Below are 14,647 nucleotides of genomic sequence, written 5' to 3'. Positions count from 1 at the left end.
GTCCTCAGCTCTGACACACAGGCCTGCTGGAGAAACCCTCGAAGCGTTGGTGGATCTTGCTCCTACTGTGTGCCTGCTGTCTAACTACTGATGACTTGGTCACTGCCTGATGGGGAACTGCATCAGCTCTGTGAATTCTTGCAATCTATTGCCTGGGAAAGTGCCTTGCCATTAAACAGGTAGCCCAAAAATGGATGAACGGGGTTGGGGGCAAAAGGGTGGAGGTTGGAGGGATTAATCTAATAAGGGAAACAAGCAGAACAGCCTACAAAGGCTTAAGAACACAGAGGCCTGCTCTGCAGCCCAAGCCCCTCTATGGGGTAAAGTGCCATCAGATATTTGGTGCCATGGAGAGTTGATGAAGAAAGCCTTCCAAAAACAGTGAAATTGTTTTTTATTTGTTTTAACTTTTAGAGATAAGGTCTCACTATGTTGCCCAGGCTGGTCTCGAACTCCTGGGCTCAAGAGATCTTCCCACCCTGGCCTCACAAAGTGCCAGGATCACAGGCATGAGCCACCACACGTGGCCAAGAGCAAAATTTTTAAAGCAGGACACTATGGCCTCATGGACAAGAGAGTCTAGGGTCCCTCCTCCCTCCCAGGGGCCTGGCTCCATCTCAGAAACACCAAGAGCCTCTTGCTCCACACCCGCACCCTCGGCTTCAGCCCTGGCACTTGTGTTGAGCAGATGCTGAGGAGATGGGGACATTTTACCCCCTCCGCAGCCGCCCCAGAGGGTCTCAAACCCAGGGCTGATTTAGGGCTGCCCTGACATGGCCATCCCTATTCTATGTCCACGTGTCATTCACGGCTAAAGCAGGCCAGGGCCCCAAGGCAACCAAGCTCCTCTCTCTTCTGCCCACTCCCACGTGCCCTCCTCTGCCCCAGTGTTCCTATCATTACATCCTGGGCATGGAAACCCGGGCCATTCTTGAACCAGGGCTGTGGGCTGAATGACGGCAAGAAGAACGGGGTCATGGGAAAGGACAGCCCAGAAAAGAGAATTCACAACCTGTGGTCTCCCACTGCTTTGGTAGGAACCTTGTAAACACAGCAGCAGCCCCCCAGGAAAGTCTTGGAAGGAAGGAGAAGCTGATCAGATTCAGAGACTGAGGCATCTGGGCCTCCAACCAAAGGCTCCCCTGGCCCTAAAAAGTCAGACTCCCGTCTCCTTAGCCCTTTCCCTCATAGACCAGCAGGTGGCACCACCGACAGGGATTTCAAAACCAAAACTAAATTAAAGTGGAAACTCAGATCTTTTGTTTATGCAAATAGTTCATTCCCTCCAACATTCCTCCGGGAATGGTCCCCCCTCCACTCCACAGAAAACCCTCCCCTCCCTGCTGTGCGTGACGCGGCCTCCCTCTGCACACAGTGCACGAAGACGCTGTCAGGAGAGCCCAGGATTCAACACGGGCCTTGAGAAATGTGAGTAAGGGTGATGGGCACCCAGGAGGGAGGGAGAAGCCAGGGGAGAAGCCAGGACATAGGAGGCAATTCAGGGAGACAGGGACACCCTTCTCTCTTCACACACTCTTCTCTCATCAATCCCACTGTGCACACACATGGACACACACAACACGCGCCCCATCCCTCCTCCTAAGGACCAGAGGAGACCTTATACATAGAAGCCCATGCCATGGTCCTTTCTTCCCTCTGGGCTCACAGCAGGAAGCAGCGAGAGGAGGGGACCCCCTGCCCAGGAGGGGACACTCTGCCTGTGTCTCACACTCCACAGATGGTCTCTCCCAGACGCTCTTACTGAACCTGTGGGAGCCCTTTCAGAGACCCACGGGTGGAAACCCTCACCCTCCATTAACTGGTCCCAAGCCAGTCCTATTCCTGGAAGGGGAGGGGAGGGATGGGGCCGGGCAGGGGAGGAGGCTGGAAGGGGAGTGTGAGGGGAGTATGGTGGCCTCTGGACTGGACACTGCCCTGGGGAGTGACCCAATGCAGCAGCTGCAAAGGCCGCCCTCCCCACCCAGGCACCCCTGCTGAGAACATGTCGGTGAGGTCCAGAGTGGGCAGAGAGGAGGATGCCCAGCGGTATGGCCATCTCATCCCCTGCCATGGCCACTGCCCACATGGCAAGAGTGCTGAACCCCTCCAACTCCAGACACTCTCTTTTGTTTTGGCAGGTGGCTCTTGTACCTCCTGGTGCCGGCCCTGTTCTGCAGGGCAGGAGGCTCCATTCCCATCCCTCAGAAGTTATTTGGGGAGGTGACTTCCCCTCTGTTCCCCAAGCCTTACCCCAACAGCTTTGAAACAACCACTGTGATCACAGTCCCCACAGGATACAGGGTGAAGCTCATCTTCCAGCATTTTGACCTGGAGCCTTCTGAAGGCTGCTTCTATGATTATGTCAAGGTAGGGGCAGGATGGGCGGCAGAGGGGAGACAAAACAGGACCCTCTGGGATCTGGGATCTGTATGGCATGCACACCCCCAGACACAGCCCAGCCCCACAAGATCTGATGGCCGACTGCATCTCTTAGAGCCAAGGGTTGCCCTGGATGGAGCACTCACTGGTGTAGAGACCCTCAGTGAGCACTGAGGGGAGAAGCACAGAGAAGGAAGGGGACAGGACCCACTCAGGAAATTCACTGTGCACTGAGTCAGGAAAACCTTCCCCATCTGCTGTCTAGCTGAGAGCCTTTGGGAAACCACCGTGCCTCAGCTTCCCTGTCTCCAAGGAGAAGATTGGCATGGCTGCCTGCCTCAACAGGAACACAGGGACATGAGGAGGAGAAATGTGTGCTCTGGCAGCACGGGAATAGTCTTCAGCAAGGACAGTAGGCTCAGAACCCTCACCTCTGTGACAACCTTCCCTGGCCCATCTTTCTCTATCCAGTAAAAATGAGATTCAGGGCTCAAGCAGAGCCTGCGAAGGTCCAATAACTACCATTCCCAGGAGACCCCTGGAGGTTATGCGTGAATTACATGCAAATGGCACTTCTTCCCCACCCAGAAGACTTCGCGAGTGTGCAGTGTTGGGGGAGGGCATTTGGTGGCAGGGGCAAGGAGAGGTTGAAGAGCTGTGAGTAGGAAGGATGAGGGATGAGACAATGCCTGCTGAGGCTGAGACTGGTGGGATTCAGGGCTCATGTTCACCCGAGGGCGTCAGGAGGCACTCCAGGTGTGAATGGTTTGATTAGGCTGAGGTGGAATCTGAAGACAAAAATAAGGCAGAGCTGTCCAAGCTCTGGGAATGAGGGGCGGGTAAAGGCTGGGTACAGACAACCAGGACCCCAGGGGAACAGGCCATAGGAGGTGGTGGGGTTGGAAATGACCTGAAACCTGTCAGTGGAGCAGAAAACAGGGAAAGGTGAGGTACCCAGTGCAGGACAACATGTAAGAGTGAGTCAGTGGGAGACTCGGGGAACAGTTGAAAGTCACATGGGGTAGTTTGCAGCAGCCGAGCCCAGCAGGTAGGGACCAGCGGAGCCAATGTGGTGCATGATTCACTCTGGGCGGGACAAGGAGGACCGTCACTGAGCCACCACGTGTGCCACTCCACAACAGGTCTTCTTCCTACTCCTTGTCCTTCTTCCACCAGATCTCTGCTGATAAGAAAAACCTGGGGAGGTTCTGTGGGCAACTGGGTTCTCCACTGGGCAACCCCCCAGGAAAGAAGGAATTTTTGTCTCAAGGGAACAAGATGCTGCTGACCTTCCACACGGACTTCTCCAACGAGGAGAATGGGACTATCATGTTCTACAAGGGCTTCCTGGCCTACTACCAAGCTGTGGGTGAGTAGCCCCCCAGGGATCCCTTTTCTCTGACCTCAGCCACATTGAATGGGGGCCAAGAAAGGGAATCTTGAATCCAAAGAAGCCAAAAGCCTGGCTTTCCTTGTTCCTCCCCTCAAGAGAACTTTCCCTAATGAGGCCTGTCAACCTGGGCTCTGTCCCCATGGAGCAGTCCCCAGAGAGCTTTGGAGAGGCCTGGAGGGCCAGGTGGCCTAAAGATGCCTTTGTCTTTAGGCCTCTGGTGAGTGACCTCCCTAAGGTCAGAGCCACTACTCAGGTCTCCCAGCAGGAGCTTAACCCTCCTTTCTGAATGCCTTCCAGACCTTGATGAATGTGCTTCCCAGAGTGAATCAGGGGAGAAGGACCCCCAGCCCCAGTGCCAGCACCTGTGTCACAACTACGTTGGAGGCTACTTCTGTTCCTGCCGTCCAGGCTATGAACTTCAGGAGGACAGGCATTCCTGCCAGGGTGAGCCAGAGTGGTGAAGCAGGGAGGCGGGGGTTCAGCCAGGGCTTGCTGGGCCAGCCAGAGCGCCCCCGTGATGCCCTGCGGCTCTGTTCTCACAGCTGAGTGCAGCAGCGAGCTGTACACGGAGGCATCGGGCTACATATCCAGCCTGGAGTACCCCCGGTCCTACCCCCCTGACCTGCGCTGCAACTACAGCATCCGGGTGGAGCGGGGCCTCACCTTGCACCTCAAGTTCCTAGAGCCTTTTGAAATTGATGACCACCAGCAAGTACACTGCCCCTATGACCAGCTACAGGTACAGCCGTCCTACCCCTGAAAGACCCCTTCTCCTCCCTTCCGTCTGCACTTGGCTCCTCTTGTCCCAACTTCCTCCTGGATCCCCTGGCCTGCTGGGGCAGGAATGGCCAACATCAACCACGGGCTGGGCAAGTTCCCATACAACTAGAATTGGGTCGTGGGGCTCCCTTTCCACCTTCCCCTGAAAACACGCATAAGGCAGGATTTCATCACCACCACCACCCTGGCCACCAGGCTACTACACAGTTCGCCCTGTGTAAAAATGTCCAAGCTGGAAAAAAACAAAAACAAAAACAAAATCCTCCTCCCCTACCAGATCTATGCCAACGGGAAGAACATTGGCGAGTTCTGTGGGAAGCAGAGGCCCCCCGACTTTGACACCAGCAGCAATGCTGTGGATCTGCTGTTCTTCACAGATGAGTCGGGGGACAGCCGGGGCTGGAAGCTGCGCTACACCACCGAGAGTAAGGCTCCCTGGGGGCCTCCCTCGATGGCCAGCAATGGGGAAAAAGTAGGAAGAAGGAAGGGCAGGTGGCTCTCAAATAAATACGCCCTCTGGTCTTCCCAATAGTCATCAAGTGTCCCCAGCCCAAGACCCTAGATGAGTTCACCGTCATCCAGAACCTGCAGCCTCAGTACCAATTCCGTGACTACTTCATTGCTACCTGCAAGCTAGGCTACCAGCTCATAGAGGTAAGAGCCCAGGGCTGAGGGGAGAGAGCCGGCCCAGCATCCCAGGGGGAATTCAGATGGTGTGTTCACAGAGGATTTAGTCTCACCCCAGCTGGAGTCATAGACGTTTCAGCTGGAAGAGACTCCTGGTCCACCAGCTCTCAAACTTGCTGCACACTTAAAACAGAGAGTTTACGATCCTGGAAGATTGCTTGAGCCCAATCATTCAAGGCTCCTGTGAATAGCCACTGCACTCCAGCTTGAGCAATATAGCCAGACTCTGTCTCTAAAAAATAAAAATCAATCAATCAATCAATACTGAAGTCAAGGGCCCCCAGCAGAGACTCTCATTCCATTGATCTGGAGTAGAGCCTGAGCAACAAGACTATTTAAAGCTACCCAGGTGATTCTAACGTGCAGCCAAGTTTAAGAACTATTGCCCTCGTCCAATAATCAAGAAAGCTGAAGGAACTGGAAAGGCAGGGTGGAGATGTAGTGACTCATCAACATCACATAGTGATTGTTTACGGCAGGGACTAGGACCCCAATCTCCCGCCTCCTGCTCCAGGGCTCTTTTACACATGTTGGTGGTCTCACCCCGGGCCCACCGTCGTGTCCTCAGATCTGAAGATTCAGGAAGGAATATGGTTTTATCCATGGATCAATCTCACAAATTTGGTAAACTAAAAATTATCTGTCTCTCTGGACAGAGACCCAAGACTGAACATCCCATCGTTGCTCAATAGGTCCACACGGAAGACTTAATCAGAATCAAAGAAGAGACCTATGACATGTCCTTAAGTCATAGTTAATTCATAATGCACATTGTAAGGGTCTACTGTCAGGCACTGTCCTAGATGTGGGAGGTTCAGTAAAAAGAAACCCACAAAGTCACACAGCCTTTGTGGAGCTCACATTTGAATGTTGCATCAAGTCGAGTTCACCTGATGCATTGTTCTTTATTCCAAGGTGCTTCCATCTCCATCAGGAGGATTGGGTGGGTCTCCTGGGTCCAAAAGACTGGAGACCAACAACCTCTTTGCTCATATTACAACCCTCCCTTGCCTGCACCACCCACTGCCCTTACTTTTGCATTTGTCATTCACATCATAGAATTTAAAGCAAGTCACACCGTTTCTCACATTACCTACATTTTACTCAGACGGTCTAGTTCGCATACACATTCTCTTGCAATCTTTCCCAGGGCTAACTCTATGGAATGATTTTTGGTCTTTTTGTTTTGGTTTTGAGAGACAGTCTTGCTCTGTCACCCAGGCAGTGGCATGATCTCAGCTCACTGTAAACTCCGCCTCCCAATTTCAAGTGGTTCTCTTGGATTCAAGCTATTCAAATGCCTCAGCCACCTGAGTTGTTGGAATTACAGGCGTGTGCCACCATGCCCGGCTAATTTTTGTATTTTTACTAGAGACAGGGTTTCTCCATGTTGCCCAGGCTTGTCTCGAACTCCTGGCCTCAAGTGATCCGCCCATCTCGGCCCCCGGAACTGCTGGGATTACAGGCGTGAGCCACTGCACCTGGCTGATTTTTGGTCTTAGTAAAACTCATTCATATTGTCCAGTAACTTTTCATTTCAAAGACTGCCATTTCCTAGTCTTGTCCCTGCTCAACAGCAACAGCACTTCACATACATCAACGTCTCCAGCACCGTTCAAAGGAGTGAGGTGGCTCTAGGATTTCAGGGAAGGCCTCTGTCCTTAGGAAAACTGCAACCCAGGAGAGAGAAAGTGCTACAGGCCTGGAGGCGGGGACTCCAGCCAGAGAAACATGGTTCTGCCCTGGAGCACAGGCTTTTGTTTTGATACAAAAAACACTCAAACGTGGCTTGTGATGTTTTTAATTACAAATTGTGGGATTCAATTGGACCTCAGTGGGAACAGGCCACAGTCTAGAGAGAGGATGATCAGGTCTATCAATTAGTCCCGCTCTGACTTGCTGCAGGGTGGCTCCGCGCTCGTCTGCAATGGGCTGGGGAGAAGGAAGAAGCCACATCCATGGGGGAGCCACAGTCATCGGGGAGCTGAGAGATGTCTTTGTATTGCCTTCTACTCCTATGTGGGAAGGGCAGCAAGGGGACCTGCATTGCCTCTTGGCACTGATGACACCTCTGTCCTCTACTCAACAGGGGAACCAGGTGCTGCACTCCTTCACAGCTGTCTGCCAGGATGATGGCACATGGCATCGTGCCATGCCCAGATGCAAGAGTAAGTCATAATTCAGGGATATGACCCTGGGGACTTCCCACCTCCAGCCTTGAGGACCTGGGCCAAGAAAGAAAGAGGCATCCAGAGTAAGCCTCTTTCCAAGAGACCCTCACCCTGACTTGTCCTTTGATGCCTATGGCCCATCTCAGGAATCAGTGAGCCCTCATCTCAGCAGGATGGATGGGCTCTACCCAGAACTGAATTTCACACCACCAAACTCCTGTCCATTGCAAGGGCCCTCTCCACGGACTATCTTTTCTAAGCTTCTCAGCCTGCTCTGCGGGTGGACAACTCACACTCCCCGCACTGAAGTTCCAGCATAGTCATTCTCAGCTCTCACCCTGCCCTGTGTTCTCTCCAAGTCAAGGACTGTGGGCAGCCCCGAAACCTGCCTAATGGTGCCTTCCGTTACACCACCACAATGGGGGTGAACACCTACAAGGCACGTATCCAGTACTACTGCCACGAGCCATATTACAAGATGCAGACCAGAGCTGGCAGCAAGGAGTCTGAGCAAGGTAGGAACCAATGCAAATGGAAATTTCCTCCCTTCCATCCCCTTGGGGTATCCTCTAAGATTTCTCCCAGTAGAATCCCTAGGGAATGCATATTAAGGTATCTGCCAGGACACTGGCTACAGGGGCCTAAATTATAGTGCTAACAGGAACCTTGTAAGTTTGAAGAATAAGGCATCTGAGCTGATGCGAAGAAAAGATTCAAATCGCATAAACAGCTCACTGTCACCACATCGTCCCCACTACCACCATTGCCTCCACCACACTCCCACTGCTACCATCACTGCCATCGCCACTACTACTAGTAACAACACCAGCAACACTACCAGTAGCATCAATGCCAGCACAATCACCACCATCATCGCCATCACCACAATCGATACCATTATCATTACCAATGCCACCATCACCACTACCATTATCACCACCACCATTACCAACACCACTATCACCATGACCATTACCAACACCAACACCACCACCAACACCATCATCACCACCATCACCATTACCAACATCCTCATCACCACCAACACTAACACCACCATCACCACCATCATCATAATCAACACCATTGTCAACACTACCATGATCACCACCACCATTACCAACACCACTATCACCACCACCACCATTGCCACCACCAACACTACCATCACCATTACCAACAGCACTATCACCACCACACTAACACCACCACCATCATCACTATCACCATTACGAATACCACCATCACAACTACCATTATAACCACCACCATTACTAACACCATTACCAACACCACTATCAGCACCACCACCATTACCAACACCAACACCACCATTACCAACATCATCACCACCATCACCACCACCACCATTACAACCATCACCATTACCAACACTATCATCATTACCACCAGTACCAACACCATCATCACCACCAATACCACCATCACCACTGTCACCATTAACAATACCACCATTAACAACACCACTGTCACCACCAACACCAACACCACAATCACCACCACCATTACTAACATCAACACCACAATCACCACCACCATTACCAACATCAACACCACAGTCACCACCAACACCAACACCAACACCACAATCTTCATCACCATCATAAGCCCTACAGCTAACTCAGTGAAATTCCCCTTTCCATTCTCCCCTCTAAACCTGGTTGTGATTTTTGCACCTAGTTTTACTAAATGACTCTCACTCATTATTGGGTATTTTTCAAACTTTTTTGAAATATTAGAAATCACATGCATTATAGGTTTGAAACACAGAAAAAAGGAAAAAAATCTGGATTATAAATGGTATTCATTAAGAGCTGGGCTTTGGAGTCAGAAAACTTCTTGCACCTTGGTTCTGGCACTCAGAAGTTATGTGACCCTGTGCAAAATATTTAAGCTCAGCTTCCTCATCCACAGTGAGGGTAATAACACACACCTGCAAGTGTCACTGTAGTGGTTATATGAGATCATGCAGATAAAGTGCTTCGCAACAAGCATGGCACATTTTCAGCAATCAGAAGACGTAGCTACAATTATCATCTATGATTCCACGACTAAGACGCAATCACTGATAAGATTTTGATATATTCCTTCTGGTTTTTATGTCTACTTTCACAAACAGGGATTAGAGCAAACATATATTAATGGTTAAGCATTCTGAGTTTTTTACTTGACATTAAAACAAAATATAGGTCTAGAGCCTCTGAACACTCGACATTTTTTCCTTCTAGAGTTGAGCCTTTGACCTTTGGCCCTTGCCATGTTGTTCCTCCCTACCCCTCTCCCTATCGAGCACACTCAGTACTTGCTGGCCTCTGCAACCTAGTTTTCTTACCCATCACCTCCCAACTTGATTCTTGCCTCCTCTGCCTTCAGGGCTGTACACCTGCACAGCACAGGGTATTTGGAAGAATGAACAAAAGGGAGAGAAGATTCCTCGGTGCTTGCCAGGTGAGTGGAAACCCTCTGGGGCAACCCTCAGGGCCTTTAGCAGCCTGCAGGGCCTCAAAAGCAGTGTGGCCCAGAAAAAGGAGACAGAGGAGAAGAGAGGGGAACATACCAGGAGAAAGCGAGAGAGGGGAAGAGTGCTGAATTCAATCCCGAAATGCCAGCATTTTCACTAAGCAGATGGGAAATCAGAGAATAAAAACAATGGGAGACATCCTAGGAGGAAATAAACAAGAACAAGGAGTGAGACGTGGTGGCTCACACCTGTAATCCCAGCACTTTGGGAGGCCAAGGTAGGCGGATCACCTGAGGTCAGGAGTTCGAGACCAGTCTGGCCAACAATGGTGAAACCCAGCCTCTACTAAAAATAGAAAAATTAGCCAAGCATGGTGGCACATGCCTGTAGTCCTAGCTACTTGAGTGGCTGAGGCACAAGAATCACTCGAACCCAGGAGGCGGAGGTTGCAGGGAGCTGAAATTGCGCCACTGCACTCCAGCCTGGGCGACAAAGCAAGGAGTCTCAAAAAATAAAAGTAATAATTAAAAAAAAAAAAAAAAAAGAACAAGGAGAGGAGCCTGTCAATAGGCCAATGACGGAGGTGTGGGGATGGGAGGAGAAAGAGAAAAGAGACAGAAGCCAAAAAGAGAGGGCGAATACGGAGCTGGCTGGCCACAGAGGGAAGAGGTATGGGACCTGGAGCTGACTTGCCCTTGTCTTCCCTCTCTCTCCCTCAGTGTGTGGGAAGCCCGTGAACCCCGTGGAACAGAGGCAGCGCATCATCGGAGGGCAAAAAGCCAAGATGGGCAACTTCCCCTGGCAGGTGTTCACCAACATCCATGGGCGAGGGGGTGGAGCCCTGCTGGGCGACCGCTGGATTCTTACGGCTGCCCACACCCTGTATCCCAAGGAACATGAGGCACAAAGCAACGCCTCCTTGGATGTGTTCCTGGGCCACACAAATGTGGAAGAGCTCATGAAGCTGGCCAATCACCCCATCCGCAGGGTCAGCATCCACCCGGACTACCGTCAGGATGAGTCCCACAATTTTGAGGGGGACATCGCCCTGCTGGAGCTGGAAAATAGTGTCACCCTGGGTCCCAACCTCCTCCCCATCTGCCTCCCTGACAACGAGACTTTCTATGACCTGGGCTTGATGGGCTACGTCAGTGGCTTTGGGGTCATGGAGGAGAAGATTGCTCATGACCTCAGGTTTGTCCGTCTGCCCGTAGCTAATCGAAAGGACTGTGAGACCTGGCTCCGGGGAAAGAATAGGCTGGATGTGTTCTCTCAAAACATGTTCTGTGCTGGGCACCCGTCTCTAAAGCAGGATGCCTGCCAGGGGGATAGTGGGGGCGTTTTTGCAGTAAGGGACCCGAACACTGATCGCTGGATAGCAACGGGCATCGTGTCCTGGGGCATCGGGTGCAGCAAGGGCTATGGCTTCTACACCAAAGTGCTCAACTACGTGGATTGGATCAAGAAAGAGATGGAGGAAGAGGACTGAGCCCAGAATTCGCTAGGTCCAAATCCAGAGAGCAGTGCGAAAAAAAAAAAAACTGACCAGTTGTTGATAACCACTAAGAGTGTCTATTAAAATCACTGATGCAGAAAGACAGTGTGGAAATTCTCTTTCCTATAGTCCCATTGACGTACTTTACCTGAAAAAACCCAAAAAGGCCCTTCCTTTCTTCCGAGGATTGCAGAGGATGTAGTTATCAATCTCTAGCTGTCACTTTCCTTTTCCACTTTTATACCATTGGGTCATTGAATATAACTTTTTCCAAATAAAATTTTAGGAGAAATGCCAGCGTGCAAAACGAGTCAAAAGTTGTATTTATTTTATATAAAAATATTTTGTAGGCCGGGCACGGTGGCTCAAGCCTGTAATCCCAGCACTTTGGGAGGCCGAGACGGGTGGATCACGAGGTCAGGAGATCGAGACCATCCTGGCTAACACGGTGAAACCCCATCTCTACTAAAAATACAAAAAACTAGCCGGGCGAGGTGGCGGGCGCCTGTGGTCCCAGCTACTTGGGAGGCTGAGGCAGGAGAATGGCGTAAACCCAGGAGGCGGAGCTTGCAGTGAGCTGAGATTCAGCCACTGCACTCCAGCCCAGGCGACACAGCAAGACTCCATCTCAAAAAAAAAAAAAAAAAAAAAATTTTGTAAGAAAGGTCATTTTTAAAATATTTACTTAGGAAGGCAACAAGAACAATTAAGGTCATGCACACACTTACAATTAGGGTTATGGATAACAATAAATGTCCGTGTTTTGTTTTGATTGTACAATAAAAAGAAAATGCTGATTTTCCCACATGCGTAGTTGTAAATATAACAGCTTTTTTAAATTTTTCAAGACACACTCTCACTCTGTCGCCCAGGCTGGAGTGTAGTGGCGCAATCTTGGCTATCTGCAACCTCTGCCTTAGGGTTCAAGGGACTCTCGTGCCTCAGCCACCTGAGTAGCTGGAATTACAGGCACCTGTCACCGCTGCCAGGCTAATAGTAGAGACAGAGTTTTGCCATGTTGGCCAGGCTAGTCTCGAACTCCTGACCTCAAGTGATCCACCTGCCTCGGCCTCCAAAGTGCTGAGATTACAGGTGTGAACCACCGCGCCCAGCCTACAACAGCTTTTTTAACAGCTCATCTTCCAATCTCTAAATATTCCTTAGGAGAGGAGTGCTATGAAATTTTTGTTTCCAAGTTGAATCGCTAACAATATTGTTAAATCACTTGTATTCTTTAAGACATCTTTAAAGATCAGAAAAGGACCCAGAACTTGGATTAAGCATTATAAGTATTTGTAGTAGAACACTATCATGATGTTATTGCACAATTGACTGTTCCAGACTTGTTTAAACAACTTTACATGACCCAGCACACACAGGCCTGAGCTTAAGAAGACCAGCAGAGTTAAACCATTCCCAAGGGATGAGGGGTTTTTTAAACTTTTTTTTAAACTTTTTTTAATTTTTTTTTTTTTTTTTTTTTTTTTTTTGAGACAGAGTCTCATTCTATCACCCAGGCTGGAGTGCAGTGGCGCAATCTCAGCTCACTGCAGCCTCTGCCTCCCAGGTTCAAGGGATTCTCATGCCTCAGCCTCCCAAGTAGCTGGGACTACAGGCGTGTGCCACCATGCCCAGCCGAAGTGATGAGTTTATAAGCCCAAATGCAGGTCCACAGTCCAATATGTGACACTCTCAGGGCCAAGTGCTGTTCAATATTCAAGATTCTATAGATTTCACAATGTAATACACTCTGTATTATGGGATGTCGCCAGCATGGTCCAGAGCAGCACCCTATAATAAAATAGATTAATAATTCTTTACAAAAATATTTAAATATTCATAATAAGTGAGATTAATTTTTTAAAAAAATTCTAAATAGCTACCCATCCATTCAGGTCAGATTTTGCCATTAAATAAGTTTTAGTGCCCAACTTACAAAAGCACTTTCCATTTTTAGATCATTTTGGATTTCAGGAATGTGGCCCTGTATGGGCAGAAATGACATAAGAAACTTTTTCCCACAATCTACACAGAAGCATACAGCAACTTTGTGTAATACACTTGAGGAGTATACATTTATTCCAGGTTTTTAATGATTAGAAATGTTTTCAGAAGTGAAGCACCTTCAGCATTCTACCGGGGACTGGAGTGGAGTGGAGATGAGGGTAGTAGAAACAAAACAAATAAACAAAAAGCCACTGAACCATATTATTTATTTATTTATTTATTTATTTATTTTTTCTGAGATGGAGTCTTGCTCTGCTGCCCAGGCTGGAGTGTAGTGGCAAGATCTCAGCTCACTGCAACCTCTGCCTCCTGAGTTCAAGCGATTCCTGCTTCAGCCTCCCGAGTAGCTAGGCATACAGGCATGCACCACCATGCCTGGCTGATTTTTGTATTTTTAGCAGAGACAGAGTTTTGCCATGTTGGCCTGGCTGGTCTTGAACTCCTGATCTCAGATGACCCACCCGCCTCAGCCTCCCAAAGTGCTGGGATTACAGGTGTGAGCCACCACACCTGGCCTGAACCGTATTATCTCTAACACTCCTGGGAAACTAAGAATCTGGTTCCCTTATCCTTTTATCTTTTTTTTTTTTTTTTTTTTTTTTTTTTTGAGACAGAGTCTCACTCTGTCATTCAGGCTGGAGTGCAATGGCCTGATCTCAGCTCACTGCAACCTCCACCTCCCAGGTTCCAGAGATTCTCCTGCCTCAGCCTCCCAAGTAGCCGGGATTACAGGCGCCTGCCACTATGCCCAGTTAATTTTTGTACTTTTGGTAGAGATGGCGTTTCACCATGTTGACAAGGCTGGTCTTGAACTCCTGACTTCAAGTGATCTGCCCACCTCGGCCTCCCAAAGGGCTGGGATTACAGGCACGAGCCACAGCGCCCAGCCCTCTTATTCTTATTTTAATAATCGGAGGAGTTCCCAGGAGAGACAAATGACTCCTCTGACCTTCTAATTCCCACTCCCCTGCCCCAAACTCATGTGTGTCTTATTCTGAAAGCACACTGGAATTGGAAAATACAGACAAAACCAATGATCTGTGAATAGATGGTTCACAGAAAAGAAAACATAAATTGCTTTGAGGCTTTGGGGCTTAACTTCACTCATAATAAGGAAAATATTTAAATAAAATGCCATCTTTTTACCTGTAAGATTGGCAAAAATAATATATTATGTTGCTGAAAACGTAAGAGAAAGAATCACTCTGACACATTGCTTTTTGGAAGGTATATTGGTACAAATCCTACGGAGA

General features: G+C 49.5%; 1 protein-coding gene across 1 annotated transcript; it reads left to right on the top strand.

The window, feature by feature from the left end:
• Positions 1 to 1,278: 1,278 nt before the first annotated feature.
• On the top strand, positions 1,279 to 11,694 carry LOC101866354 (complement C1r subcomponent-like). The gene is made up of 11 exons (XM_015430314.4): positions 1,279 to 1,428; positions 2,139 to 2,367; positions 3,556 to 3,748; positions 4,070 to 4,216; positions 4,315 to 4,511; positions 4,830 to 4,977; positions 5,085 to 5,206; positions 7,329 to 7,407; positions 7,770 to 7,925; positions 9,805 to 9,879; positions 10,612 to 11,694. Coding segments are annotated over exons 1-11 (2,118 nt in total). The 5' UTR covers positions 1,279 to 1,426; the 3' UTR covers positions 11,382 to 11,694.
• Positions 11,695 to 14,647: the final 2,953 nt, after the last annotated feature.

This window comes from Macaca fascicularis, chromosome 11 (genome assembly GCF_037993035.2).
Source record: "Macaca fascicularis isolate 582-1 chromosome 11, T2T-MFA8v1.1".
NCBI classification, from domain to species: domain Eukaryota; kingdom Metazoa; phylum Chordata; class Mammalia; order Primates; family Cercopithecidae; genus Macaca; species Macaca fascicularis.
Note: the sequence above shows the minus strand (reverse complement) of the source record. Positions and strands in the feature narration are given on the sequence as shown.

Excerpts from the sequence above, each read along its gene's own strand:
- LOC101866354 (XM_015430314.4), top strand. Across the intron at positions 2,368-3,555 it reads GCTTCTATGATTATGTCAAG|ATCTCTGCTGATAAGAAAAA; the intron begins GTAGGGGCAGGA and ends TTCTTCCACCAG. Across the intron at positions 5,207-7,328 it reads TAGGCTACCAGCTCATAGAG|GGGAACCAGGTGCTGCACTC; the intron begins GTAAGAGCCCAG and ends TCTACTCAACAG.